This window comes from Panthera onca, chromosome D1 (assembly GCF_046562875.1).
Source record: "Panthera onca isolate mPanOnc1 chromosome D1, mPanOnc1 haplotype 2, whole genome shotgun sequence".
NCBI classification, from domain to species: Eukaryota; Metazoa; Chordata; class Mammalia; order Carnivora; family Felidae; genus Panthera; species Panthera onca.
Window position 1 is genome coordinate 46,432,490 of NC_138348.1, and position 27,076 is coordinate 46,459,565.

The 27,076-nt window shown below is 42.9% G+C and overlaps 1 protein-coding gene across 9 annotated transcripts in view; it reads right to left on the reverse strand.

The window, feature by feature from the left end:
* Positions 1–505: 505 nt before the first annotated feature.
* The window catches only part of MICAL2 (microtubule associated monooxygenase, calponin and LIM domain containing 2), a 221,718-nt gene continuing 195,147 nt past the window's right edge, over positions 506–27,076 (reverse strand). For 3 of the 9 annotated variants that reach the window (XM_078433225.2, XM_078433223.2, XM_078433222.2), the window contains 4 exons: positions 24,852–24,945; positions 8,444–8,546; positions 5,071–5,144; positions 507–1,099 (listed from right to left, as the gene is read on the reverse strand). In XM_078433225.2, the coding sequence (XP_078289351.2) occupies positions 915–1,099; positions 5,071–5,144; positions 8,444–8,546; positions 24,852–24,945 (456 nt within the window). In that variant the 3' untranslated portion in view covers positions 507–914. Of the gene's footprint in view, positions 1,100–5,070; positions 5,145–8,443; positions 8,547–24,851; positions 24,946–27,076 lie in introns of all 9 variants that reach the window. The other 6 variants (XM_078433221.2, XM_078433224.2, XM_078433219.2 and 3 more) reach the window with 4 other exon arrangements.

Sequence of the window (27,076 nt, forward strand, 5' to 3'; positions counted from 1 at the left end):
TTTGGACCTGAGAAGGCTGTCACCGGGAAGCCTTCTTCACCTTGGATCACGAGTGTGTGTGTTTTCAGTGCCATTACCAACGGTTATAAAAATGCACTGGAAAATGATTCATTTTCGAGAAACACTTTTCACTGTGTTCCAGGGCCAGTAAGGAGAGGACTCAGAGAACAAAAGCTTTTCTAAGCCTGCAGTATTTGGTGAACACTGATAGTCTTGCCAGTATGAAGTTAAAGTTTGATTTCCTTCTCTCTCTCTTTTTTTTAAATGAAATTAAGGCTCAAATGTTGTATTAAACTCTCATTTCTTATGTATATTATATTAAGGCTTATAAATACAACTGGTAAATTAAATTCACCCTGGATTGAATTAACACCTGCTATATGAGTTATTTGCTTTATGTAATCAGTAATCTCAAGGTTTCTCCTCTTTCTCTGGAAACACAATTTTTAAATATTAACCTAATCTTTAAACTGTGGCTGCTTCTTTCTGACATTTGGAAACTGGTCATCCATGAAAAAAAAAAAAAAAGGGCAAATATGGATATATTAATGAAAAGGCAGCTTTGTAAAAATCTTAAGATGTGTAACTCAATGAATTGGGGAGATAAATGATAAAAACAGCAGGAAAGTCGATCCCTGTGTCACTTTCCAGGCAAAACAATGCTGGTCATCTGCCAAGGTCACTTCCAATGTGAGACATGCCAAAGTGACTGCCAATTCCCTAACCATCTTTGTATATTCGTCATTATAATCTCTGGAAGGGTCTTGGGCAGCTGTACTCCATATGGGAGAATTTTAAGAAGAAATTGCAATAGGGCATCCACGTATGGCAAATCCTGCCAAAGGAACCATGAGTGAGTGAGGTGTGCCCGGCCTGATCCTCAGCCAGCATCCAGGGCCAGCGCCTTGGGCTGCTCACGTCCTACTCAGCTGACAGCCCCTGGAGAATATGAAGCTTTCAAAGTGCTGGTCTTCAGCCTTTTCTTTTATGCGCTGTTCCTCTAAGGAGTCCACGAGTCTGTCCCTTTGTTCAATTACTTGCATCATCTCGCTGAGTATTTCTTGCTCCTCGTTCAGATCGCTCTCATCTTTCTGGCTCTCTAAAAAACAAAAAAACGGCAAGCATTGGGCCTCAGGTAACATTCAGGCCAAGGGAGAGATCTTGGCACGGGCATTCTTGATTGTTTCGGACTTGTTCTGCCTTCTAATTTCCATGGAGAAAACAAGGAAATGAATTTAACACCAGGGAACTCTCTCGCAGCCACAGATTAGCAAGGAGGGTGCTTTGTGCTGCAGTCAGCTCAGTTTTCATCTTGAGAGTATATACAAAGCAAACAGGGGGAAATCCCTTTGTAAGGAAAAGAATATCAGCCAGGCCCCACAGAGTTCTCCAGCCTCCCCTCCCCTGCAAGAAAAAAAAGAAACCAACGGAACAACAAGAAGGCTGTTTTCCCTAAACATGTCTGAACTACAACAAAGGAATCTATGAGAAAAGTTTCTAAACAAACCATCTGCATCAGGGGCTAGGACTTCAAAGATGAGGATCCTTTTTTTCCTTTTTTTTTTTTTTTTTTTTTGTAGTTAATGACAAATTGCAGCCCTTTGAGGAGAGACCAGGCAGAAGCAAAATAAGGCTCTGGTTGGCCAATGGGATGGTGTCTCCAGACTGTGAACATGTTTTCTCTTTTGTCTTAAGAGTACAAGAACTTCTTCCTAATTGGCCTGACACATCCCATTGCCCCGGGGGACATAAGATTGCTACAAAAGGAAGGGAAGGGATAAGAAACAGGTAGTAATGATTTTCTGACAATCAAAATAGATTTTAAGGCAGATTTAAGTCTTGTCAACCAGATTGTTGCCTTGGGAGACGACTTTATAAATACCTGAGCCCATTCCCTTTAACATGCCAGGGACTAGGTGGTGAGCCTGATCCTGGAGCAAAGAAGGGCCACTGTTTCTCACATGAGTCTTAGTTCAGAGGATGGGGTCAGGAAGAAGGCATATATGACAAAAGGGAAATAGAGAAACACCATTCCCTCGGTACTTCGTGTTTTATGGGCAAGAGACGATTAGAAGCAGAGGGTTAGCTCTAGCCTCTCTGTTCTGGGCCAGGAAACATCATACCATTTAATGGGAACACCAGGGGCTCAAGGATTCTTACCCAGCCCCTTGTTTGGAATTCTGGGAAGAAGCCAGCTGGAAGGGTGCCTTCTGCATAAACATAGGGCAGTATATGGTGACTGGGCAGAGAAGGGTCTGAGTGTGGCTCCCCAGATCTCAATCTGCTGTGTGTGGCAGCCGTGGGGCTTAAGAGTGCCCACCAGCCCTAGAGCTACCAAAGGTAGCTGGCCAGTGAGCCTCCCAGAGGGCTCCCCCGCGATGAGGAGTGATGTGGTCCCACGGTGGAGTCTGTCTGGACAAGCTGAATGGAGGATGTGCTGAGGTGTGCCTGAGAAAGCCAGGGACTGCCACCAGGCTCCAGGCATGCTGAGGAGTGGCCAGGCTATGGACGATGCCAGCCATACACCTCAGCTTGCAAATGCCAGCAGAGAGAGTGGCAGCCGGATGATGGGACACAGCTGATTGGGGACTCAGTGAATCAGAGCAACCAACCCAGATACCTACTGCTGCGGAGTCACAAAACCTGCCTCTCCCTACTACCCGTCCTTAGGGAGGAAAGCAGAAGGAAAAGCTGGCCATCTCCAAGGCTGAACATTTTCATCCCAAAGAGACTAAGCATTTCTACCGGGATTGTTAAACTTATTGCATCAGACCGAGTCTACTAGAGAGGGATAAATAAAGTTCTTTTTTCTTTTTTTTTTCCCTCTCTTGCTAACTAGTGGGCTAGAGCTTTTATGGAAGATCGGCTAAGGGAATGAAGAAATGTATGATCCTCACTCCTTAGTAAAACTTAAAAAAAAAAAAAAGGTTCAAAGGTGGCTAATGGGGACTGTTGGTGGTTTTTATTTTACCATCCAGAAACAGAGCAAACTGAAATTTTTATTTGATGTATAAATCAGATATTATGCTCTATGGTTTTTTCTTTTTAATTAATTTATTTTTTAATGAACTTATTTAAATCCAGGTTAGTGTAGTATTGGTTTCAGAAGTAGAATATAGTGATTCGTCACTTACATATAATACTCAGTGCTCATCCCAACAGGTGCCCTCCTTAATGCCCATCCCCCCAACCTCCCCTCCAGCAACTCTCAGTTTGTTCTCTGTATTTAAGAGTCTCTTATGGTTTTTATCTGTTTTTATCTTATTTTGCCTTCCCTTCCCCTATGTTCATCTGTTGCGTTTCTTAAATTCCACCTATTAGTGAAATCATATGATTTCTGTCTTTCTCTGACCTATTTTGCTTAGCATAAATAATACACTCCAGTTCCATCCACGTTGTTGGGCTAGATGGGTGATGGGCATTAAGGAGGGCACTTGCTGGGATGAGCACTGGGTATTATATGTAAGTGACGAATCACCACATTCTACTCCTGAACTATTTTTACACTATATGTTAACTAACTTGGATTTAAATAAAATTAAAAAAAAAAACAACCAAAACCCTGCTATACTTAGTACTTCTTGTTCCCCAGTCCCTGGTCCAGAGCGGTTTTCCTCCTGTGCAAACCTGATGCCGCACTCTCTCAACCCCTCTCTCTTTCTTTCCCTTTGTCTCTCCATGGAAAGGGTTCCCTCTCTTCTGTGGCACTGCTGTTTCTCTCTCCCCAAGTTCATGTCCATGCACCTTGTACCTGGCACGCTGTCTCCCTCCAATCATGGAGATCCTTCTGACACTCCATAGATCAATTTCCTGGTTGTTCCAAATCATCTGACCTCAACATAGCTGTGTTTGAGGGAGGAAGAAAACCCAGAGCACCCTGACTTCTCACCCATCTTATTCCTACTCCTTCTATGATCTGTTAATCTGGGTATATTCCAGTGTCGTTGCTCCTTATTTGATAATCAACACAGAAAAATAAAACATTCCTCCCTCAATGTTGGCTTGTCATCAACGGACTCATGCGAGCCCTCTGACAAATAAAAATGACTTTTATCTGTTCTATACAGTGCAGCCCTAGAAAGATTTTGCTAGAAATAGAATTTTTTTGTTGCTATAAAGAAAGTCCACAAATCATTACTATGTGGGAAGGAATAGGAGACCCTCTTTGGTAGTCTGTGCCTGAATCTTAGTCCTCTCACTACTTAACCTCGAACATACTTTTTAAGTTCCGAGACTCAGTTTTCTAAACTGTAAAATGGGGATAAAATGCCTAAGTAAAAACAATCATAAAGATGACGTCTAATATTTGTCAGGTGCTTGCCCTGTACCAGGCAACCCCATAGGTAAGCATGTTTGGTCCATGAGGTGTAAAGAAATTGTTGAACTTGTCCTTTTAGACCTAGGCCTAAGTGTAGGAAAGCCATGCGTGGATCTGGTCCCATGAACACACAGCCACAAAACGGTGTCTTACTGGGCTGGAACCAATGAATGCATAAATCAGTATAGCATGTGAATTGAATTTATGTCAGCTTTCCCTCCTTTATGGTGGAAATTATTTTCTCATTTGTGTTGACCTGGTCCGGCCTGTGCTGGGAAGGGTGTTTCCTGTACATCTATGGTGCCTGGCAGAACTAGGCCCGCCTTCCTTGGTGTTCCCAAAGCATCTCTGTCCTGGCCTTCATCTCATTGTACTACAAACACCAGTTTGCATGTTGGCCTCCCCGGTGAGACCACAAGGCAGGGGTGCTCTTCTTCTATTGCCAGGGCCCCCCTAGACTCTCAGCAAATACTCCTTAACTGAATAAATGGGAAAGCGAATGAGTGATTTTGCTCTGTTAGCTCATGGGATGGAGTAAACTGCTGCCCTCATAGCCCAGGTGAACAAAGCCAGAAGCGACTTGCTGGGCGGGTGGTGAGTTTCCACCCGTCCAGCCTCCCGTTCTGCCTCCAGGCTGCTTGCACAAGACAGGAAGAGCATCCCACTCTGGGATTTGCAGGGTGCTCTGTGCAAGTGCCTCTCGGGGGAAAAATGTCTTTAACAAGGGCCCCCAAACATGTCATCGTACTCACCCTCCTTGAGCATTTTTTCTCTTAATGTCTGTTCCAGTCTGCTTTGATGATCTTCCAGTTCTAATTCTTGGGCCCTGGAGATGAGAAAATGTTCAGACCTTGTAAAAACTGACGATCTGCCTAGAAACAGAAGCTCACTGACTACAGCTACTGCCTTTTTTTTTTTTTTTTTTTTTTCTCATTAAAACTGAGGTCTTGGAATATCTCTAAATGGAAAGTTCTGCTACTGCTGGGGTCACTGAAGGAGCCCAGAAGGACTGCTGGGATATGCTGAACTGGAAAGACCATGGAGCCGCTGAAGGTTGTGATGTGATCTCAGTGGGTGTTTGGAAGGCCACTCAGGCCGCCCTTTGGGGATGCATCATCAAGAAACGACTAGTATAATCCAGGAGAGAAGCAATGACAATCTGAAAATCTTTTCTCTTTTAGGGGCAAAGGGACTTCAAGAATCACCTCTAACAACTCCCAAATCCCTGATTGTGATAAAGAGCAAAACAAAGAAGAGGAGGCAGGAGAGAGCCATTGTGTCCATGTGGAGGCAATAAAATTCAGACGCTGTCCATCTGGTTGTAGGAGATGTGGAAAGAGGGATCAGGGACGCTTGGGGTCTCTGTGTTTCCACCAATAGGAGCAGCAAAGTCAAGAAGAGAAGTTAGTTCTTGGTAAAGGTCAGTTTGGAACTTCTCAACCTTTCAACGCCTGGGGCTATTCCATGTGTATCCCTCGTGTATGCAAGGCACCCACATGCTAGGCCATGTGTAATGTGGAGGTTCCCCAGAGCTTTGGGAACCCAACTCTGGAGTTCTCAGGAGAATGAGGACCACAAACAGAGGTCACAGGGATCAGAGAGGGTGGGTGAAGTCATGTGATCCCTCAGAGGAAGACTACAGAGAAAGAAAAATTTGAAGACAACGAGGTTGGAAATGCCCACATTTGGAAGTCAAACAAAACAGATGTCACCAGGGAGGAAGCAATCAAAACTTTGAGAAGCAATTAAAACAAGAAATTCAGCATCACAGAAACCAGGAGGAGAAAGTTTTGAGAGAGAAGAGAGAGGTCGAGGGGATTCATTGCTACAGAGACATTGAAGAGGGTGAGGGCTGAGAATAGGCCCCTGGGTTTGACATCATGGGGCCTTCACTTGCACCCTACCCATGGCGTGCATGGGTATCTGCTACACTTTGCTATGCCCTGTCGTTGCTGCCTTTATTTTTACTACTACTTGGGTCAAGGTCCCTGCCATGTTCAATATTCTGCCTTTTGTTATTGACCCTGAACTTCTCTTGGCCTGCTCTGATAGCCAATGGAAGTGTACCACTCAAGCCTTCCTTTAAGAGAGAACTTTCTGGGCAGAATACAGCAAGCTGACTGCTGAGGCAGAATCCACTCAGTGTCATGTTGTGGCCACACTGTCCCCAGGCAGCTCCCAGCCAATGTCAGAGCACAGCGGTGGTACTGGAGTTGGACTCCTCTGATGGCATCTCAGCTCTGGTTCTCCCTGTAGCCTGGCTAAGATGTTCTCAGGGCTACAGGGCCATCTCAGGTTCCTCTGTTCAATTCCCTTTCCTCCCCTTCTCCTTTCACAGGTATCAGGACCAAAGAGGGTCTGTAGACTTGCCTCTTACTCCCCCTCCTATTTCCCTTTATCCCAGTACATTTCTTGGACTTCCAATCTTGTCTTGGTATCTGCTTTCCCAAAGCACCCAAGTCAGTTACCCAAGATGGTTCTCTCTGTTCAACCAGGTCTTTTCTCTAAACTAAAACCTATCCTTTAGCAGCTTAAACCATTCCTGCTTTTGTCTAGCTCACCTGCCTGAGCTTCCCTCTGGCCTCTTTTGGAGCCGAAGGTTCCCCCTGGCAGCAGACTAACTAGGGAAGCTGGTCACTAAGCAGTAACAGCAGCCGTCATTGACTTTCAGACTCACAGGTAGAGCCCATGCACCGAATGCTCCTTCTACAAACTTCCATGGAGCTTTTGCCATGTTTTCTTGTTGCTAGCATGCTACGTGTTAGCACGTCTTTCTCCCCTAAAATCATGAGATCCTCAAAAATAGGGACTGTGGTGTCACTCTTTTTTATTTCCATATTACCCAGCAGTTCCTGGCACACAGAATGTGTTGGATACATTTTTGTTGAATGAACTTTGTACTTCAGATCTGGTCTACAGGCAGACGGTATGATTGGGGAAAAAAGGCTTTGCAGTCAGGCGGGCATGGATAAGTGTTGCTCTGAGTCTCAGCATGTGTATCAACTTAAAAAATAGTGACAGAAAAAATAGTTACTAAGGAGGATGCTTTCTTCCCGGACTTTCCTTCCATGTCCCTGAAGCTCAATGAGTAGAACTCTTAGTCTCCTTCCCCAGTCTCCACTCCTACTCACTCTCAACCTGGGAGAGGTAAATCTGGGAAGAGACTAGGTGAACTTAGCTCACACCCTTTTTCTCCTGGGACTAGCCTGCCTGCAGCAGACCTGTGTTCTTGATTACTCTGAGCCTTGCCATAGGTCTATGGCAAGATTTCCCAATCTTGATGCTATGGGCATTTTACTTCAATAGTTGGTGGGGGGAAACAGGGCATCCTGTGCATTGTGGGATGTTAAGTACCACTCTTGGCCTCTACTCACTAGACACAGGTAGCACCTCCTAGGTATGGCAACCAAAAATGCCTCCAGACATTGTTGAATATCCTCGGGGGGGCAAAATTGCCCCCAGTTGAGATACATTGGTCTAGGGTAAAAGTCTTGCCCCCAAGAAGCAAGTGGGTCCATTACTTTCTGTAACTACATAGATGAGTGTGTCTAATTCTGGGGTCTGGTTAGTGCAGTGGGTTGAATGGTTACCCCCAAAAGATATGTCCACACGCTGAGTGACCTTCAACTCTTTCAGAGTACGATGACATCCACCTCTACTTTCTGGTTCTCCCACCAGGCTGCTCTCTTATTCAGAGAGGACAGCCAGGGAGGTCTCAGTCCTTGTATGTTAAAGCCACAAGGAAGTGGCCAGGCAGATCTCCCCAGCCTCTTCCCAGACATAAGCTTCCCTATTGCAGGTGTGTGACTGCAGGTGGCCCCCCTCCCCCACTGGTCTCGGGGACAAGGATGGATTGAAAATACCTTATCCAAATGCCCTCTAGCTCCAGACCCATCACTTGAGGTCTGTTTTAGCCATAGGACTCCACAGAGGGAACAGACAACTGAAGATTCTCTGCACTAATGCCAGCATGATATGCAAGGCACCAAATATCAATTTGCCTCAATCACGATTCTGTATGCACAAGGAGAAAAATTCCTGGGACTTCAACCTGGGAGGGTGAGCCACCCCACTCCCACCCCCTTTGCTTTTAGGACTCGCTGTTATCTGTGTTGCCTTACTTACATGATCAGTAGCTCTGACTCATATCGCATTAATTTATTCTTCTCCAGAACCAGCTTAAACCATTCCTGCAAAAGCTGTGCTTCATCTTGTGTGCCTGAATCTGCTTAAGAAATCAGCGGCAAATGGGTTAGATTGGCATTTTTCTCCCCATGATCAACCTGCTTAGAAGCTACTTTGGTGGGCCATGTTTGTAGCAGAAAAAGTCTCAACAGGCAGCAGCCCCCCTGATGGCCTGTTGATGCCTCAGGTTGCAGGCGTGAAAAATAAAACCCACCTGTGCATGCTCTGGGGGCCGTCCTCTTGGACATTTAGGGCATGAATACTTCAGCTCCAAGGTTCATATAATCTCGATAATGTCCTGCCATAAATGAAACTTCTCCTGTCTACTGGTAAAACTTCTGTATGTTTTAACAAAAATTGTTTTAATATTTATTTCTTTTTGAGCAGGGGAGGGGCAAAGAGAGAGAGGACCCAGAATCTGAAGCAGGCTCCAGGCTCTGAGCTGTCAGCACAGGGCCTGACGCAGGGCTCGAACTCACAGACCGTGAGATCATGACCTGAGCTGAAGGTGGACACTTAACCTACTAAGCCACCCAGGTGCCCCAAACTTCTGTATGTTGATGCATCAAAATCTCCACCAAAGAAAACCCTAGTAACTCTGCTGGTTACTATCTCTTCCTCCTTCTCCTTCCCCAAATCCAATGATTACTGGGTGCTCAGGTGAGGTGTGGCTCCCTTCATGGGGCAGAGAAGCTCACACCACATTTAATTATAGAGGAGTGGTGACTGGCATCTTAATTTTTTACACAAAGAAAAGCCAAATGATGGGGAAAAAAATTACTAGTTTTGAGTCTCACTGGGAAAGTTCTATTCATATCTTCTTATAACTTAGGTTATGACCTTTATTCTATTTTTTTTAATGTCGATTTTAGAGAGAGAGAGAGGGGGGGGGGGAGGGAGAGAGAGAGAATGAGTAGGGGAGGGGAAGAGAGGAAGGAGAAACAGAATCTGAAGCAGGATCCAGGCTCTGAGCTGTCAGCACAGAGCCCGATGTGGGGCTCGAACCTACGAACCGCGAGATCATGACCTGAGCCAAAGTCGGTCGTTTAACCAACTGAGCCACCCAGGCACCCCTAGATTATGACCTTTATTAAACATAAGAATTACCATGAGAAAAACTGATGCTGCTTTTGGATGCACAATGTTAGATGTCAAATGTTTACATAATAAAATGCTAAAAATCTAAGCATATTTGAGAAGCAGGAACATGGAGATGGTTTTTTAGTATTTCACCCTGAAATGAGAACACAGGCTGTATTGTGGCTCATGGCCATTCTAGAAGGATTTATACTGGAGTATCCCATCGGCAGAGGGGAAAATAGTGCAGACAAAACATACGTGTGACCTTGAGCCTTTGCTTCTTAATTGGTTAAAATGAACAATAAGACACACAAGGAGGGGCGCCTGGGTGGCTCAATCGGTTCAGCGTCCAACTTTGGCTCAAGTCATGATCTCCCGATTTGTGGGCTCGAGCCCTGTGTCAGGCTCTGTGCTGACTGCTCAGAGCCTGGAGCCTGCTTCGGATTCTGTGTGTCTCTCTCTCTCTCTGCCCCTCTTCCACTGTCTCTCTCTCTCTCTCTCCCTCTCTCTCTCAAGAATAAACATTTAAAAAAATATTTTAAAAAGACACACAAATAATAGAGTAGTGAGAAGCTACTATTTATTATGCCATATTATGACTGATGATTACATGCCAGTCAGTGGGCTCTGTGCATTATATGGGACATCTCATTTATTTTTTTATTTTTTTAATGTTTTTTAATTTATTTTTGAGAGAAAGACAGAAAGGAAGCAGAGGAGGGGCAGAGAGAGAGAGAGAGAGAGAGAGAGAGAGAGAGAGAGGAGACACAGAATCCAAAGCAGGCTCCAGGCTCTGAGCTGTCAGCACGGCGCCCAACGTGGGGCTCAAACCCACAAACTGCGAGATCACGACCTGAGCTGAAGCCAGGTACCCAACTGACTGAGCCACCCAGGAACCTCAATATATGGGACATCTCATTTAAACCTCATAAGAAACTCACCAGTAGATTCTTTTATAATCACTGCTTGATAGCTGGAGAAAACAGAGGTCTAAAAGCTCAATTTTCCCAAGCTCACAGTTATTAAGTGGCAGAACCAGGGCTTGAGCCCTAGTGAGCTTTGTCCTGAGCTTTTCACTTCTTTGTATCACTCCCCACTCCCCCTCACTCCTTCCCTCCTTCTCATAGGCTTGTAGGGCAAGTAACACGCCTGACACGTTGCCCTGCTTGTAACAAGTCATTCATAAAAATGAGTTCCCTTTCCTCCCTTAAGAAGAAGGTGGTCTTCTTAACCACCTTTTTGTTGATATGGACATTTGGGTCCGGAGAGATTCATGAGTAATGCACCAAATTACACAATTTAGGGGAAATTGGTACCACAAGGCATATCTGGACTTCTGATGAATGCATCCATTTGTCCCTTCATGCATAAATTCATTTGCTCATCCAATAACACCTACTTATTGAATAGGTATTGGGTAGTGCTTTGGGTAATGGGGATACAGTGACAGATAATGCTACATGTGATGAGAAATTTGGAGATAGTAAAGCATAAGGCCTGCCATCTCTCTTTATTATTTTTTCTAGAGAATCTTCTGGAGCAGATGGATTTAAAGAGCCAGAATAAAATAGAACATTAGAAAACTCTTAACCACAACTAAGCAGCATAAAAGCACTCTGGGAATATAGAGAGGGGAGGGTTTTCCCAGTCAGGATGTGAGGTTGGCTTTCCAAGAAGTGTGGTGCTTGAACTGGGGTGTTGAAGAATGGATAACACTTGGAGAGGAACTAATGAGGATGGGAGAGGACATTTCCAAGAAGACACAATGTCAGCAAAGACAAGGGGATGGAACAGAAAGTGGTAGAGACAGAGATCAGGCAGGACTAAAGGGGCATGGTGGGGCGGAGGGTGAGGTCTGGGAGTGTATGAGGATCTTGTCCTAGAGGTCCCTGAACGTCATGCTAAGACTCTTGTACTTTATGCTGTAGAACACAAAAGGACACTAAAAGTGGTTGAGTAGGATGATCTAAGTGAAGTTTTAATCAGGAAGGATTAAAAGGCGGGGGGGAGAGAAATAGCCAAACGTTATTCTTCCTTAGGTTTCTTGGATGACAGGCAACTGGGACCTTGCAGTTCAGTGGGGAAGGCCAACACCGCACAGCCAAATAGAAGATAATGTGCCCCTTGCTATGGCCACACAGACAGGAATGAAAGAATAAGGTATATAGACCAGAGATCATCTATAGCATAAAAGTTACTTTACACTTGGGATCAAACTTCCACTCTTGCACCTCCTACCATGTGGGCTAAGAACACATACTGTAGCCTCCCTGAGCCTCAGTCTCCTCATCTGTTATGAAGATACAGTGGGATTGACTGTGTACACAATAGACCTTAACCCAGCCCTGGTACGCAGTTTAAGTTCAATAAATGGTAATGGTCATTATTCAAATCATATGACATAAGCGATGAAAGAACCTTCACGGGTAATCTGTTCCGGGGATTCCCTCTACCTTCTTCCCTCTCCAGCCTCTGTGATAACTCTCCATGTGATGGTGGAAATCCTGCGGGGCTCTGTACTCCAAGTATAGAAAACTTCTTTCCATTGGCCTTTGATGGGCTGGCCGCCAGCTGCCAAGTCCAGTTTTGCCTCCATGGGAAAACAGAGAACACTTAACACTCAGAAGGCATTCAGAGTGTTCTTTTGTCAGAGTCAACACCCCTAGGTCATTTGTCATTGTGTCACAAGAGGGCTGCCCACCTCCACTTGCCCTCTGGTGTTCCAGGATGCAACCTGAAGACAGTCCAGAATCAAACAAAATACCAACAGTTCAGAGGGGAGAGATCTTCTTGCACCTTTGTCTGAGCCCTGGGGTTGCTGAGGTCTTTTGGCAGCTGTGTCTTCACCGGGCTCTTCCTACCTTGCAAACGAGCGTGGCCTTTCCACACGAGTGTTGGTGAAGTCTGACGACTTCATGCTCTGTTTGTGCAACTCAGCCTTTCCTTAACCTAATGCAAGACTGTATATGTATCTTGTTAATTATCATCTTGTTTATTTTGTTCCATCATGGGGAAATCTTTCGAATATTTCCTCCAGCGACACAGTTCTAGCTTTGGGGTTTCTGCAGTATTGATAAATGGGCATCCTGGACCTTTATGCAATATTGAAAACCAAAATGTCAGATGGGACTGGACCAAGAACAGAGCCATCTGGCCCATCATTAGGGACCCTGCTCAGGCTTTGGGTGAGGCTGTTCTACAGACTCTAAATGCACTCTATCACCCAGCACACATTTCTATATTTTGTCCATGAGGCTGTTACAGGAAGCCTCGGTAAAATAAATTCCTGAAATCAAGCTTCACAACGTCTGCCGTGTCCACTGGCACTACAAACCTCACAGCTCCACCCAGAAAAGGAAATGACATTTGTTGTTCACAGCTTCTCAGTAAACACCAGTGGCTTCTCATAATCACTAAGTTTCTTTCTAAATATTCACAGTTTCTTTAATAATCCTTCCTAGAATCTTGACAAGGATCAGAATTCCTCTTTCTTTCCCGTGTGAAGTGAAACACAGAAAATAGACTGGCCTTTAGTCTTTGGTTCTGGAATTCGCCATGAGTTTTCAAAGACTGAGGTTATATCTAGCCATGTTGAAATAACTGGTTAATTTGGTTCATTCAACAAATTCTGGTTGAGGAACGCCACACCCAACAAGACTAGTATACATGCCATCGTTCTCCGTGAAAGAAACCTAAATTCATTGCTCTCTCATTTTTCTCACCTAGATTTCTCTTTCAGATTCAACTCCCTCTTCTAGATGTGTTTAACATTTCTAGATGGAGGACTATTTTCCTTGATAAAGAAAACATAAATGCTGAGAGTTGGAAAAGAGTTGTCTTTTTTCATCCTGTAACATTACACCATCTGCCTGGGTCTCTCCTTTCCTTGTTCTCAATCCAAAAGAAACAGCTTTAAAGGCACTATTTTGCTGTCTTTATTCTTTTTTTTTTCTTCAGAGTGAGCCTCTTTGCTGCATGATACCCACTTTAATCCTACATTACATGCCCCCTTTTTAATCTCTCTTATGTGCCCTTCTAAAATGTGGTCCATGAGAGAGTAACCTATGCAGCCACACTGACTTCTATTGGCACAATACTCAATAAACATGAGTTGAATGGAATCATTCCATTCAATTTCCTTTCTTTCAATGGAATAATTTACAACAATTTTTTTTTTTTTTTTAGAATCTGCCTTTCCTCAAGAGTCAAAATCACTTTGGGAGATCTTTGAACATACTGTAATTGACCCATTTTCCTGTTGATTGCTGTCTAAGTCCCTCTCCATGTTTTGCTCTGGAATACACACTGACGAATAAAATTCCTTAGTATGGTATGCAAATGGTCAGTTTCACAGAAAACAGAAAGCCAAAGCATTTTCCAAAGAGCTATGACTGTTGACACTCCCACTAACATTGAATAAAAAGTACCCCTTGTTTCTTAACCTTGCCACATACTTAGTATTATCAAGTTTTATAAATTTTGGTAATTTAATAGTTTGAAAGAGTTTCTCATTGTATTTGCATTTTCCTGATTACTAATGAGCATGATATGTTTTTATTATTTGCCTATTTTTATAAAGGCAAACATTTGCTTGCCTATTTCTTATTGATTTTTAAGGGTTCTTCACATATTCTGGAATACTGATTCTTTTTTGGTTATATTTGTTGCAAATGTATTTTCTGAATTAGTGGCTTATCTTTTCCCTTATAATGTCTACAGACTACCAGCTTGAGGTCAAAAAGATTCTTCTTAACTTTTCAAGTTTCATTTTTCATATTAAAATCTTTGGGGGCACCTGGGTGGCTCAGTCGGCTCAGGTCACTATCTCACAGTTTGTGGGTTCGAGCCCTGTGTCAGGCTCTGTGCTGACAGCTCAGAGCCTGGAGCCTGCTTCAGATTCTGTGTCTCCCTCTCTCTCTGCCCCTCCCCCACTTGCTCTCTCTCTCTAAAATAAACATTAAAAAATTAACTAAAATTAATTTTAAAAACTTTAATCTTTATGAAATTGGTTTGTTTGGATGATGTAAGGCTCAATTTTTTTCCTCTGTTGAAAATCACTTGTCTGAGAATCACTTATTTCCTATATATCTGCATGCTACTGTAGGCTTAAATCAGGTTTTTGTATATGTGAAATTATGTTTGAGTCTCTTGGTCGTTTTCAGTGAAGGATTAAAATTGGCTCCATAAAGGTTGTATACATTTTTTGTTTGATTTACTCCTAGGTGCCATATGTTTTTATGCTAATGTAAGGGCATCTTTTTTCTTTCATTTTTTAATTGCTTTATGCTGAGATCTAGGAATGCAATTGCTTTTTCTATTTTAAGCTTATACCCAATCACTGTCATATAGGCTCTTCTTATTTTTAATAATTTATTTGTGCAATTTGGGGTGCTTTTCACATGGATGATTCTATCATCGAGAAACAACACAAATTTGTTTCTTCCTTTCCAAACCTTATGCCATTTTTTCCTTGTCTTACTGCACTGGCTAGGGTTCCCTGTACAATGTTGAATATAAGAGGTAATGGTAGGCCTTCTTCTGTTATTTCTGATTTTTAAAGAAATGCTACTAATATTTTACCATCCGACAGTGATATTTGCTGCAGCATCTTGGAAGATATTCTTCAAACTAAGAACATTCTATCCTGTTCTAATCCTTTTTTGTTGAAAGTTTTTGTCCCAAGTGTTGAATTTTGTCAAATGATATTTTCTTCTTATACTGAAAAGACCATATGGTTTCCCTCTTTCATTTCTTAATGTGGTGATTGTTAAATCACATTGCATTAAATATTCATTATATTCTTTTATTTTTTGGGGAATCTGCTATATCTGTGGTTCTGTTTGCCCTTCTCATTCCTAATTTATTTATTTCTATCTTCTGTTTTATTTTATGTTTTCAAGAGCAAGCAAGGGGGGGAGGAGGGGCAGAGGGAGAGGGAGAAGCCCAAGCAGGCTCTGCGTTGTCACCACAGAGCCCAGTGTGGGGCTTGATGTCACCACCCTGGGATCATGACCTGAGCTGAAATCAAGAGTTGGATGCTCAACGGACTGAGCCTGCCAGGCACCTCTATTTTATTTTTAAAAATCAATTTAATATTATTGCTTCTAGTTTTTCATTAGTCTTTTCAAAGAACCAACATTTGGCTTGCTTGATCCTCTCCATGTTGTTATGACTCTCTATTTCATTTACTTCTGCTTATTATCTTCTTTATTAGGCTTCCTTTTCTTTTTTTAAATTAAGTTGGACACTTAACTCATTAATTTTCAGCCTTTCTTCTTTTCTAAAAGGAGTATTTAGGGCAATACCTCTCCACACCACTTTCACTGCACCTCTGAGTTTTGATCTACTGGTTTTCCTTTTCATATTTAGTACATTTTAAATTTCCATGTATTTTTAGAAATGTCCATTTGATTTTTTTCTTTGATCCATGAGAAATTTATCTTTTAACTTCCTAGATGCATGGTTTTAAAAAAATATTTGTTGGCTATTGACTTATAAATTAAGTACATTGTACTTTAGAATGTGGTCTGTATAGGGGCATCTGGGTGGCTTAGTTGGTTGGGAGTTCGACTTCAGCTCAGGTCATGATCTCAGGGTTCATGAGTTAGAGCCCTGCGTCGGGCTCTGTACTGACAGCTCAGAGCCTGAAGCCTGCCTGGGACTCTGTGTCTCCTTTCCATTTATCTCTTCCCCACTTGCAATCTCTCTCTCAAAAATAAACACTAAAAAAAAAATTTTTTAAAAGAAAGAGGTCTGTATAATTTAGGTTCTCTGAGATTTATCAACTAATAGAGTTAATTTTTATAAATCACATGTGAGCTTGAGAAGAATATACTATTCTCTAATATGGAGGTACAGGGTTTTATAAATGTCTTTTAAATTAAGGTTATTAGTTACATGGTTCACATTTGTACTAATATTTTGTCTGCTTGACAATCATTAAAAGATATACTAAAATCTCCTGCCACGGTAGCAGAAATTACTCCCTGTAGTTTAGAATTTTTTGTTTTATATATTTTGAGCCTGCTAGAGTCAGCACATACACATTTAAAACTGTGATATCTTCTTAGTAAGTTGATCATTTAAAAATTATGCTGTAACCCTGTTTATTCCTAATCACCATTGTGGTATTAAAGGCTATTTTACCTGCTTTTAATATAATTACCTCCAGTTTTTTTCTCATTTCTTAAATATTTTTTTATGGAGGATTTTAAACACAATGCATTACCTCCAGCTTCATTTAATTAGCATATATTTTGCCATCCTTTTACTTTAAAACTTTTTGTGTATTAATGTTTTATGCAGATTTGCTAAACAGCATGTCACTGTCTTGTTCATTAACTTTCATGATGATTACTGACATATTTGACTTGTGTCTATGTCTTACTTTGTGCTTTTTATCCTTTTAGAATACTCTTTTATTTTTATTTAGAATTGAGTTGGGATTTTTGTTTGGCTGATTATTATTTATTATAAATAATATTAATATACATTTATATATAATTATATTATATATAATTAATATAAATAATATTAATATTAATATTAATATTAATATTAATATTATTTGTTTCCTCCACAGATTTGGATGTTATACATTTTACTTCTATTGTTTTGGGTGACTACATTTAAAACATAAATAGGTGTTTTTAATACCTTAACAGCCTAAACTTAATATCTTAGCCTTCTTTTAAACAACATAAGGGCCCTGGAACTCTTGACTTCCAATCATTCAACTCCAAACTTAACCTCTATTTTAGTCCAGTGCTTCAGTTCTATGTTTTAAAAATCCATATTATGTGGGGGTGCCTGCGTGGCTCAGTCGGTTACGCATACCACTCAGTTTCCACTCAGGTCATGATCTTGCGGTTCGTGAATTCAAGCCTTTGCTTCAGGCTCCATGCTGACAATACAGGGCCTGCTTGGGATTCTCTCTATTTGTCTCTCTTTCCCTCCCCTACTTGTGCTCTCTCTCTCAAAATAAATAAACTTTAAAAATAAATACATGAAAATAAAAATCCATATTATTTTATATTGACAATGATTTACTTGCATGTTTATATTATTTTTTTATTCACCATTTCTTCTTTCATATTATAGATTGTCCTTCTGTGTATCTTTTTCCCCCCTATAGGAATTTGTTTATACATAGTTAACTCTATTCGAGAAAAAATTAATACGTCTTTATTGTGCACTTATTCTTGAAATACCTTTTTTTTCTCTATACACTATTCTAGCTTGAGAGTTATTTTTTTCAGCTGTTTGACACTATTACTTCCCTGTTTTGTAACATCCATTACTGCTTTTGAGAACAGGGCTGTTAGTAAAAATTTTTTTCCCTTTTAAGGTGACTTATCTTTACTCTTTGTCCACTTTAACATCATCTCTGTCCTCAATGTTCTACATTTTCACTCATTGTGCCAAGTAAGGGTGGACATATTTCAAATTTATCCTAATTTCTGTATCCTGGAATCTCTGTAGATTCACGTCTTTCACTCATTTGGGAAAAAAGAAAGCTAACACTTATAAACCACTCGTTGGGCCCCAGACCCTTTCTAAGTGCTTTGCTATCATGTCTCATCCATTACCTCTCCAAATGATACACAACTTCAATTTTCTCTGTTCTCTCCTTCCAGGACTCCAATTGAACATATACCAGATGTTCTCATTTTATTTTCTATGGCTACAAACTACGCCTTTATATTTTCCATCTCTTTTTCTCTCTGTGCTGCATTTTGGTTCATTTCCTCAGATATATTGTCCAATTCACTAATTCTCTCTACTGCTGTGTCCAAACTGCTATTTAGTACTTTCATCGAGTTTTTAATTTCAATGAATGCATTTTTCATTTCCAGGCTCTTCATTTCATTATTTAAAAAAAAAAGCCTAGCCATTTTCCCCTCAACTTTTTATTTGACAAAAATTAAACCTAAAGGATTAAGCACTATATTTAGTTGTTATGTTCCTTTAGTCTCCTTTTATCTAGAACAGTTCCTAGATTCCACCCCTCCCCTTTTTTATGGCATTGATATTTGCCAGTTATTTTGCAGATTGTCTCTTACTCTGCAATCGTCGGATTTTATTCTTATTATTAAATTCAAGTTGAGCATTTCTGCTGCATAAGTGATGATGCGTCTTTCTTGGTACATCACAGCAGGAAGCTTATGATGTTAAGTTTGACTGCGCTTACGGTTGGTCAGGCTGAAGGTGGTGTTGTCTGTTCACTTTGGTAGTGTTTTTTGGTTTTGCTTGCTCATTTTTATGTGTAGTCTATTTCTGTAAATGTTTGACATATAGACATAGTATATTCTGTATGTAATAATTAATATAGTGGAAGTTCTTGGCCATTGAAACTTGTTTTTGCCATTCTTAGTGGCTTACTTCCTTGTGTTTTGGACGATTACTTATTTTTATCATTTAATGATTTGTTGAACTTAATTTGTCTGAAGCCTGAGAGCATCAACTGAAGCATGGTTTCTTTCATAGAGCATCTATACTTGTTTTCCAGGGAGTTAAAAGAACTGGCACAATGCAGGATACTTTGAGGTTAGCTTCCCTACTTTTCTTTAGTCCCAAGGCTTAGCCATTAAAACCACTGATATTTATCCTCAAGGCAACCCTGGATTTCTTTTTGATGCTTCCTCCCTTCCTGGCACATGGAAGTTTCAGCATACTTTTCTTCTTCTCATCCTTGTCCTTCTTGGCCCTGAGAGGTTTACCTCACTTACTTGAGAGAGCCTAGCAATGTTTTTGAAAGTATACTTGTTGTAGTGAACGGGCTTTTGTAGTATCTAGTCCACAGTTCTGCTGCTCCGTGCTTCTTGGGAACTGCATTCTGCATCTGGCCGAGTCGGCCATTTGGTAATCTAGTTTCAAATGTTTTTCCAGGTAAAATCATTATGACCGTGATTTTTTTAAATCTGAGGGTTGCAAAATTAACTTTATGGGTCAGAATAAGCACTAAAAGTAAAATAGAATGGAAAGTACTAGTCTTTTATATATAGCAAAATTCAGTATTATTTCCTGATGAATTTTTCAGTTATATATTTACATGTACTAATTTGTGATATAAAATGCATTTCTTGCTGCTCTCATGGTAATTTTTGTGTGTAAGGCAATGCTCGAGGGCACATAACTCTGAGACCTCCATGCCCCTGGAATCCATGCAGTGGAGAGGACCCAAGGCTTCTTCAGGAAGAGAATCTCAGTCTCACCCTCAGTGGGCCCATCTTTGTTGTAAGGCCACTCACTTTCTATAGAGTGGCCACGGAGGCCAGAAGCAGAGATGAACACCATAATAAGCGGATGATTTTTATTTGCTGAGTAAGGCAATATGCAGTCGACCCCGAGCATCCCGGCATGTCTTTGGTGGGAGTGCCATACTGCAAGGGTCTAACCATCCTCCAGCCCTGAGACATTCCTGGAACCAGCCAAGTAGGCGATTCTGAGAAGTAGGTCAGGCTACCACAGCATGACTGCTATACAACTTCTTGCTTCCAGGGAAAGGGGCTGGTGTGCTCAGTGCTTTCTGTAAAGGCTGCCATGTACCTTGCCCTGAGCTCCTAAGCCGTGGCACAGTCCACTGGGTACACAGCTACCATCTAGGCCTAGCAGGTCACTCGGTGACACTTGGGTCCGGGGCAACTTGTACCATGCTGCCTTCCTGCCGTTTGCTGGGCTGTGAGCAAAACACTCCCGTGCTCTGATGGACTGGATTTCACTGTTCACTTGCGGCACATAGACTTGTGGCAAACCCATCCAAATTCCTTGCTTGCTTAGCCGTCGGCTTTGGACTCTTGTTAACTCTTGGCCATTTTCTATGAATGGCATCGGGCTTCAAACTCACAAGTGTCTGATTCCAGTGTCTGTGTTCTTTTAAGGACACCTCATTGTTATATTTTCAAGGAAAGTATTATTCCTTCTGTTCCTCAGCAGCAGCCAAGATAAAAACCACAGAGTGCAAGCCAAACTACTTCCCTCTTCCTGGCTAGGTTTTCATTGCAATTTCTCTTGTCATAACATGTGCTCCTGCTGCCACCTACTGGCAGCCTCACACATCCGGCTATTTCTTTGTAAACTCCATCTTTGTGAAGGGAAGCCATCTGGCTCTTAAAAAAAAAAAAAAAAAAAAAAAAAAGCAAGAAGCTCAATGAAGACAACCAGCTGGTAAACCTTCCCCAAAAGTTGGTAACACTGTGAGGGCAAAGTTAATTCCCATATACCTCCCTTAGGGACAAATCTTTTCTCCCTCCAAGCTGCTCTCAAGTTTTCATCAGATTTCACCTGCCTCCAGGCGTTGAAAGAAAGCACAGATTCTGTTATCCACACCATCTTAATCTGAATGGTGGTCTCCTGCAAAATTGGGAAATTCCATTGCCTTAGCACTTAACATGGACCACCTCATTGATAACAAATCAGTAGGTAACAGTGCCTTGACCAAGAAGAATCTAAGGGGCTGGCAATGCTTGGCTTGTTTTCCTCATGGGGGTGGAGCCCAGGGCAATCAGGCCCCTGCATATCCTGGTCCTTTACTCTGGGACCTAGGACCACCAGGGCAATCCATGCCTCAAGGACATCCATCCATAACACTTCTCCCCACCTCCCAACACACACCCTACAGGACATCATGACTTGCCATCTAGGGTGGATTGCTGGATTTTCGTTTTTCTTTGTTTCCCCTTCCTTGAAAACAAAATGGGGAACAACCCTTCCTGCGGGTGGGGGAGCTTATTTCTGACTGTTGGGAAGAAAGAAAGAAGGAATTGTTGTCACGACAATTAGGAGCTCATCAAAGCTTCATTTTGCTCATCAGCCATCATTGCCCTCCGTCCTGCACCCCCGCATGTTCCTCTAATTCAATGCCCGCCTAATGAATAACTCCTAGGAACAAAAGAGCCTTTCAGGCTGGCGCACGTAATTATTAGAGGAGCCTTGCATTACTGTCACAGACTACTCATGTTTTCAGGCCTGTCTCTAAATTTGGTTATTCACAACCTTCATAGCTCAATATTATTGCCTAACTGTGATCATTTTCTAATTATCCTAATAATACCTATTAAATAATTCCCATTAAATCACTTGAACCAGAGCAGCACAGGCCAGCTCAAATACAACTTAACCTAATAAGCATTGGTCATTCATTAAGCACCAGGGCAATCTTTTAAAGGGGCTGAATAGAATATTAAACTGCAAAGGAATATTATTACTGCACAAATGTTATTACAAGTTAGAGTGTATTAATTTCGATGCCTGGTTTGCACATCTTCTGTTTGGTTTCCTTCGGGGCCACTCTCCTCAACTTAACTCTTCCAGCCTCCAGCCCCGTGTTGATCTGTATCTGTCACCCACACAAGGACAATCAAGGGGGAAAAGGCCCATAAACTGAACAGGGGAATTCAATTACTAAGGATGTAAAGGGAATGAAGGGAATCTATCTTCTGGCTGGGCTGACACACCTTTGAAAACACCACAAGTTGACTTTCTTCAGCTGATAGTTCAAAATAGCCTCTCTTTAAGCTTGAGGGAGAGGGAGATTTTCAGAAGCCATGAAAATTTGGTTTCTAGAATTTAAATCTCAAGCAGTAAGATGAGTCAATTCTTTTTTGTTGTTGTTTTAATAATTAAAAAAATTTTTTTAATGTTTATTCATTTTTCAGAGACAGAGAGAGACAGAGTGTGAGTAAGGGAGGGGCAAGGACAGAGGGAGACACAGAATCTGAAGCAGGCTCCAGGCTCTGAGCTGTCAGCACAGAGCTTGACGTGGGGCCTGAACTCACAGACCACCGTGAGATTATGACCAGAGCTGAAGTCGGATGCTTAACCAGATTGAGACACTCAGGTATCCCGAGTGAGTCAATTCTTTAACAGTGTATGTGTGTAGATGGATACTTAAGAATACTTTGTAAAAATGACATCGGGTCGCATCCGTTGAATGCCTGCAGTGTGGTAGAAACTCTCAGAGGCAATTTGCCCACCAATGCCCTGAATGACCTGGGAGTGTGAGGATTATTAGCTCCATTTTTGGCATAAGGAATCTGCAGCATGAAAGGTTAAGTGATTCTCCCAAGGCCACACAGCATAAATGCAACAGAGCAGAATTTGAACACGGGCTTTTTGATGCCTATAATTCTCTTTTCCCCACCATGCCACCCTGCCTCCCTAGCAAACTGAAACATGCTCTAGCTTTCTTGGTTTATCCTTTTCATTTCTAAGGCTCTTGCTGAAATCTGTGGATTCCCAAAGAGCGGTGCAGAGCCTTCTTGACGGGGAATGTGGTGGTATGTCAAACAAGGGCAATTCATTTTACTGCAAGTCCCCAAAACAGCTGTAGAGACAGGCAGTGTCTCTCACTGCAAGCAAGAAACAGTTATTATTTGTGTCATGAAGTCTATTCCTCATGGGTGGATGTGTGCATTGCAAGGAAGTGCACGGTGTGTTTTAGAAAGAAAAGGAACAAATACTTACTGATCATCTGTCCTGTGCTAGGATTTCCTCATAAACTGTTTTAGCCCGTCCTTACCACAAATCCAAGAAACAGGTCTGATGATCACTCCCACTTCGTAAACCGGGCTCAGAGGGATAAAGTCAGACTCCAGCATTTCCCTGTGACTCAGAAACAAGCTAACCACGCACGCAAGTGCTAACGCTTGCACTGCAGGGACCCTCACTTGGCTGAGTCCTTGCAAAGCTGTGGGAGCAGCCCTCATAATTTTGCCTGCGTGACTGTGCACAAACTTCAGGCTTCACAAAATCTGGGTCTGCCCCTGCTGATACCATCGCTCTCAAACAGCTGAACTTTTAAGAGAACTGAAAGCCTAAACTTCCGCCATGTTGTTTAACAGGTAAGATGTTTACACGACTGTACGCAGAGATATGTTTTCAGTGTCTGGCTATACCCGAAATGCAGAAGGCTAAAGACATCATACCCCCAAACGAAGGAGACAATATCACCCCCCACCCACTAACTCTAAGGGCCTCTCCAATTCACTAGCTGAAAACTAGTGCTAGGGTGGCTTCCAAAAAATGTAGGGGTCTTATGTCATGCCTCACCTTGGACTCCTTTGCTGTCTCCGTATTCATTGAGGCACTTCACGTCTCCTGGAGCAATGTCCCTCTTCTAGAACAATCTCCTCACCTCACTGGTTAACTCTTATTCCTCCTCTGGGTCTCATCATAATGGATTGCCCCTTCCAGGTGATTAGCCTGAATGCCCTTCTCCCCAAGATCAGTTAGGAAGCCTGTGATCGTGTCCCCATGCCCCCCTCCCCAAACGCTTGTTCCTATCACAGGACTTGTCCTCCTGTATTGCTGTTTATTTATTTACATGTCTGCATCCTTCAATGGACCATGAACTTCTCAAAGGCAGAAACTGTGCTATACTCATCGTTATAGACCCACTGTCTTCATGTCTCCCCCAGGGTAGGACTTCACCAGATGAATTCTGTTTGAATCTAAGGACCTGAAGCTATTGGTGGGAGAGTTACCATTTCTTGTATCAGGCAACATGTTAGTTTATCATCTTCATATATATAATTTTTTAAACTTTTTTTTTTGAGAGAGAGAGAGAGAGAAAATGCAAGCAGGGGATGGACAGAGAGAGAAGGGGGAGAGAGAGAATCCCAAGCAGGCTCTGTACGGTCAGCCTGGAGCCTGATGTGGGGCTCGATCTCACAAACCATGAGATCATGACCTGAACCAAAATTAAAGTACAATGCTTAACTGACTGAGCCACCCAGGTGCCCCTCTTCATATATATTTTTTATATATATAATTTCTTCTTTAATCCTTATATCAGTTCTAAAGGAAACCGCAAATATCCCTATTCTAGAGGAGAAAACGAAAGTTCATAAAAGTTTAGAACGTGACCAGCCCAAGGTACACAGCTAGAAAAGGGAGGGATGAGGACTTTGAGTCCAAGCCCGGGCTTTGAATCACTCCCTGCTTTGCTTGAACACCCAAATAGCTCTCATGACTATCTCAGAACAGTTTCTCATAACCCCCAGGTTGCAAAGAACATTCACACTTGCATAAGGGAGGCCGGACGGGCCAGAAACCCAGGGACAAGGCCCACGGGCTGACCAGTGCCCTAGGAATTTCAAATCGGACCATGAGTTTGTTTTTGGAAGTGTGGAGCAGCTGTGACCTCAGCGCCGCCTGCCCACGTTAACAGTGCCGTTAACAGCAACGAGGTCTCAGTGTTTGGCCGGCTCCGTTAGACCGGCACCATTCTCGGCCCAGGCCCGCCTCTGCGATCGGCGGGGCCACCTACCTGCTTCCCCCCTCAGCGCCTTCTCCAGCCTCACGCCTTGGATCTCAGAAGCCCTCTGCCGCTCCTCCACCTCCTCCAGCTGCCTCTGGATGGCCTGCAATGTCAGGATTGCACGTCACATGGGGACTCTTGAGGTGCAGCGTCGCATGAGGGGGCTGGCTCTACCGCTTAGTTTTCAAGCAGAAGAGGCCCTATCCCTTGCAATGTCCCTCCTTGGGTAACGACCTCTGAATTCCCAAATCGTAGATCTTGATGTTTCCCTCGCTTAGAGTGAACACATAAAGCAAGGAGGCCAGACGTAAGCTCAATCCGCCCCCGAGTAGACATTAGAACAGTCGTCTTCAGGCCAACCACACAGATGTGCTCTCAGGCAGAGGATGCTGGGGTAGGTGGGCGGTTCTCACTGTCCCGGACTCTCCAAGCCTTGAACTCTGACTATGGTCGTGGCATACTCAGAGCGGCAGCTACTACTCAGAGTAGGACGAGGCTCTGGGAGCAAATGGAGGGCATGGTCGCTTTCCATGTTCTCAAGAACCAGCAGAAACCTCCCAAGAAGCCTGTCTGGAACAGGAGACGCTGAGCTCGGTTTGTCCAACTCCTGTCCTTGGCTATCGATTGTACTCCTTCTTTCACCGCACCGCAGGGCTGACACCCGGGGGCCTCTTACCGTGGGAGCATATGGAGGCTTACTAGCAGCTGATTAAGACAAGACCCAAGATGTTTATCCCACTAGCGGACAAACTCACATCCTCCCTAGTTAATGTCTGGAGTCACGGCTGGGTTTGCTTTTACCCGTTTATTTTCCCTACCAGCTATTTCTCTCCTGTCTGTATTAGGAAGGAAAATCAAGGGACAGCCTCTGCCCATATACATTTTCCCCCCATCAATTTTCTCTGCTTTCCAGCAGCATGCTGCCGAGACGGCACAGCCCTTGGCAGAACTGACTTCACACCTGGCAGAACAGGTAAATGAAAGGAACTGGCAGCTGTCTGGGCGGGCAGAAGGTGTGTGTCCCTCTTCCTCCACCCCACTGCAGCTCTGTCTCACCCCCACTCCTCCTGAGCTCCACATTTTCTCAGTCTCCCCTGCATTCAGACTACAATTGCTGAAGGGCCTCTGAGCCTGTGAAGAGGTGTGAGCAGGGGTCAGGCCTGAGTACCCACCTGGTTCCTCTTGCCAGGGACTAAGAGTGTTTAAGTCCCGGGGTGTAACCTAAAATCTGAAATAGACGGGGACTCTCTGAAATACTCCTGTGATTTTGTGCCCTCTGCCGCTCTTTTAAAGACAATTATATTTTTATAAATCCGTCTCTCAATGGTGTGGCGTAGAATCGCTAATGGAAGGGCAGCATTTCAATGACTTTATGATTGACTCTAGTGCATTTCTGGCTTTGTGGTTGTTACAGTCTGAATTGTGTCCCCCCACATTCATGTCCTGAAGCCCTAACCCCAATGCGACTGTATTCCTTTAAGGAAGGAATTAAGGTTAAATGAGATCATAAGACCCCTAATGCCGTTGGCACTGGTGACCTTCTGTGAACAGGCAGTGACACCAGAGACATCTCCCTCTCTGCCTGCGCACAGAAGGAAGGCAGCTGTCTCCGGGCCAGGAAGAGAGGCTACGATAAAACAAAACAAAACAAAACAAACAAACAAACAAAAAACCAATCCTGAAGGCCCTCCATCTTGGGCTTCTGGCCTTCAGAACTATGAGTAATAAATTCCTGTTTTTTAGGCCACGTATTTTGTGTGATGTTATGGCCGCCTGAACGGACTACGGCAGCGGTTGTTGTTTGGAAACCAAGGGTGAAAATCTTGGAGACTAACAAGGGCTGCTGTGAGCGTTAACAGATGGGGACTCCAGAGGCATCATGGTTCTTATCACCACCTACTGTCTGGAGGGAGAACACGAGGAGGGGGTTGCTGGGTCGGCCAATCGATATCATAGAGACTTACCTTGTTTTCACAAGGGAAAGTTACAATGTTTCAAGGAAACCTGTTTCAGAAGTTGGGAGTGGACAGAGACTTTGTAGGGACTTTCCCTGTCCGCTAGGTGACAGGAGTGGCTCCCTTGTCAGTCACTCTGAAGGGTGAAGGAATGTGACTTCCTTCCTCGACAGAACTATATGGCCAGAGGGAATAACTGCAGAAAGGAATATAAGGGTACACTGCATGAATACGAATGGTCATTCTAAGTCCTTCTGTCCTAAAACCCCACTGTTCTTC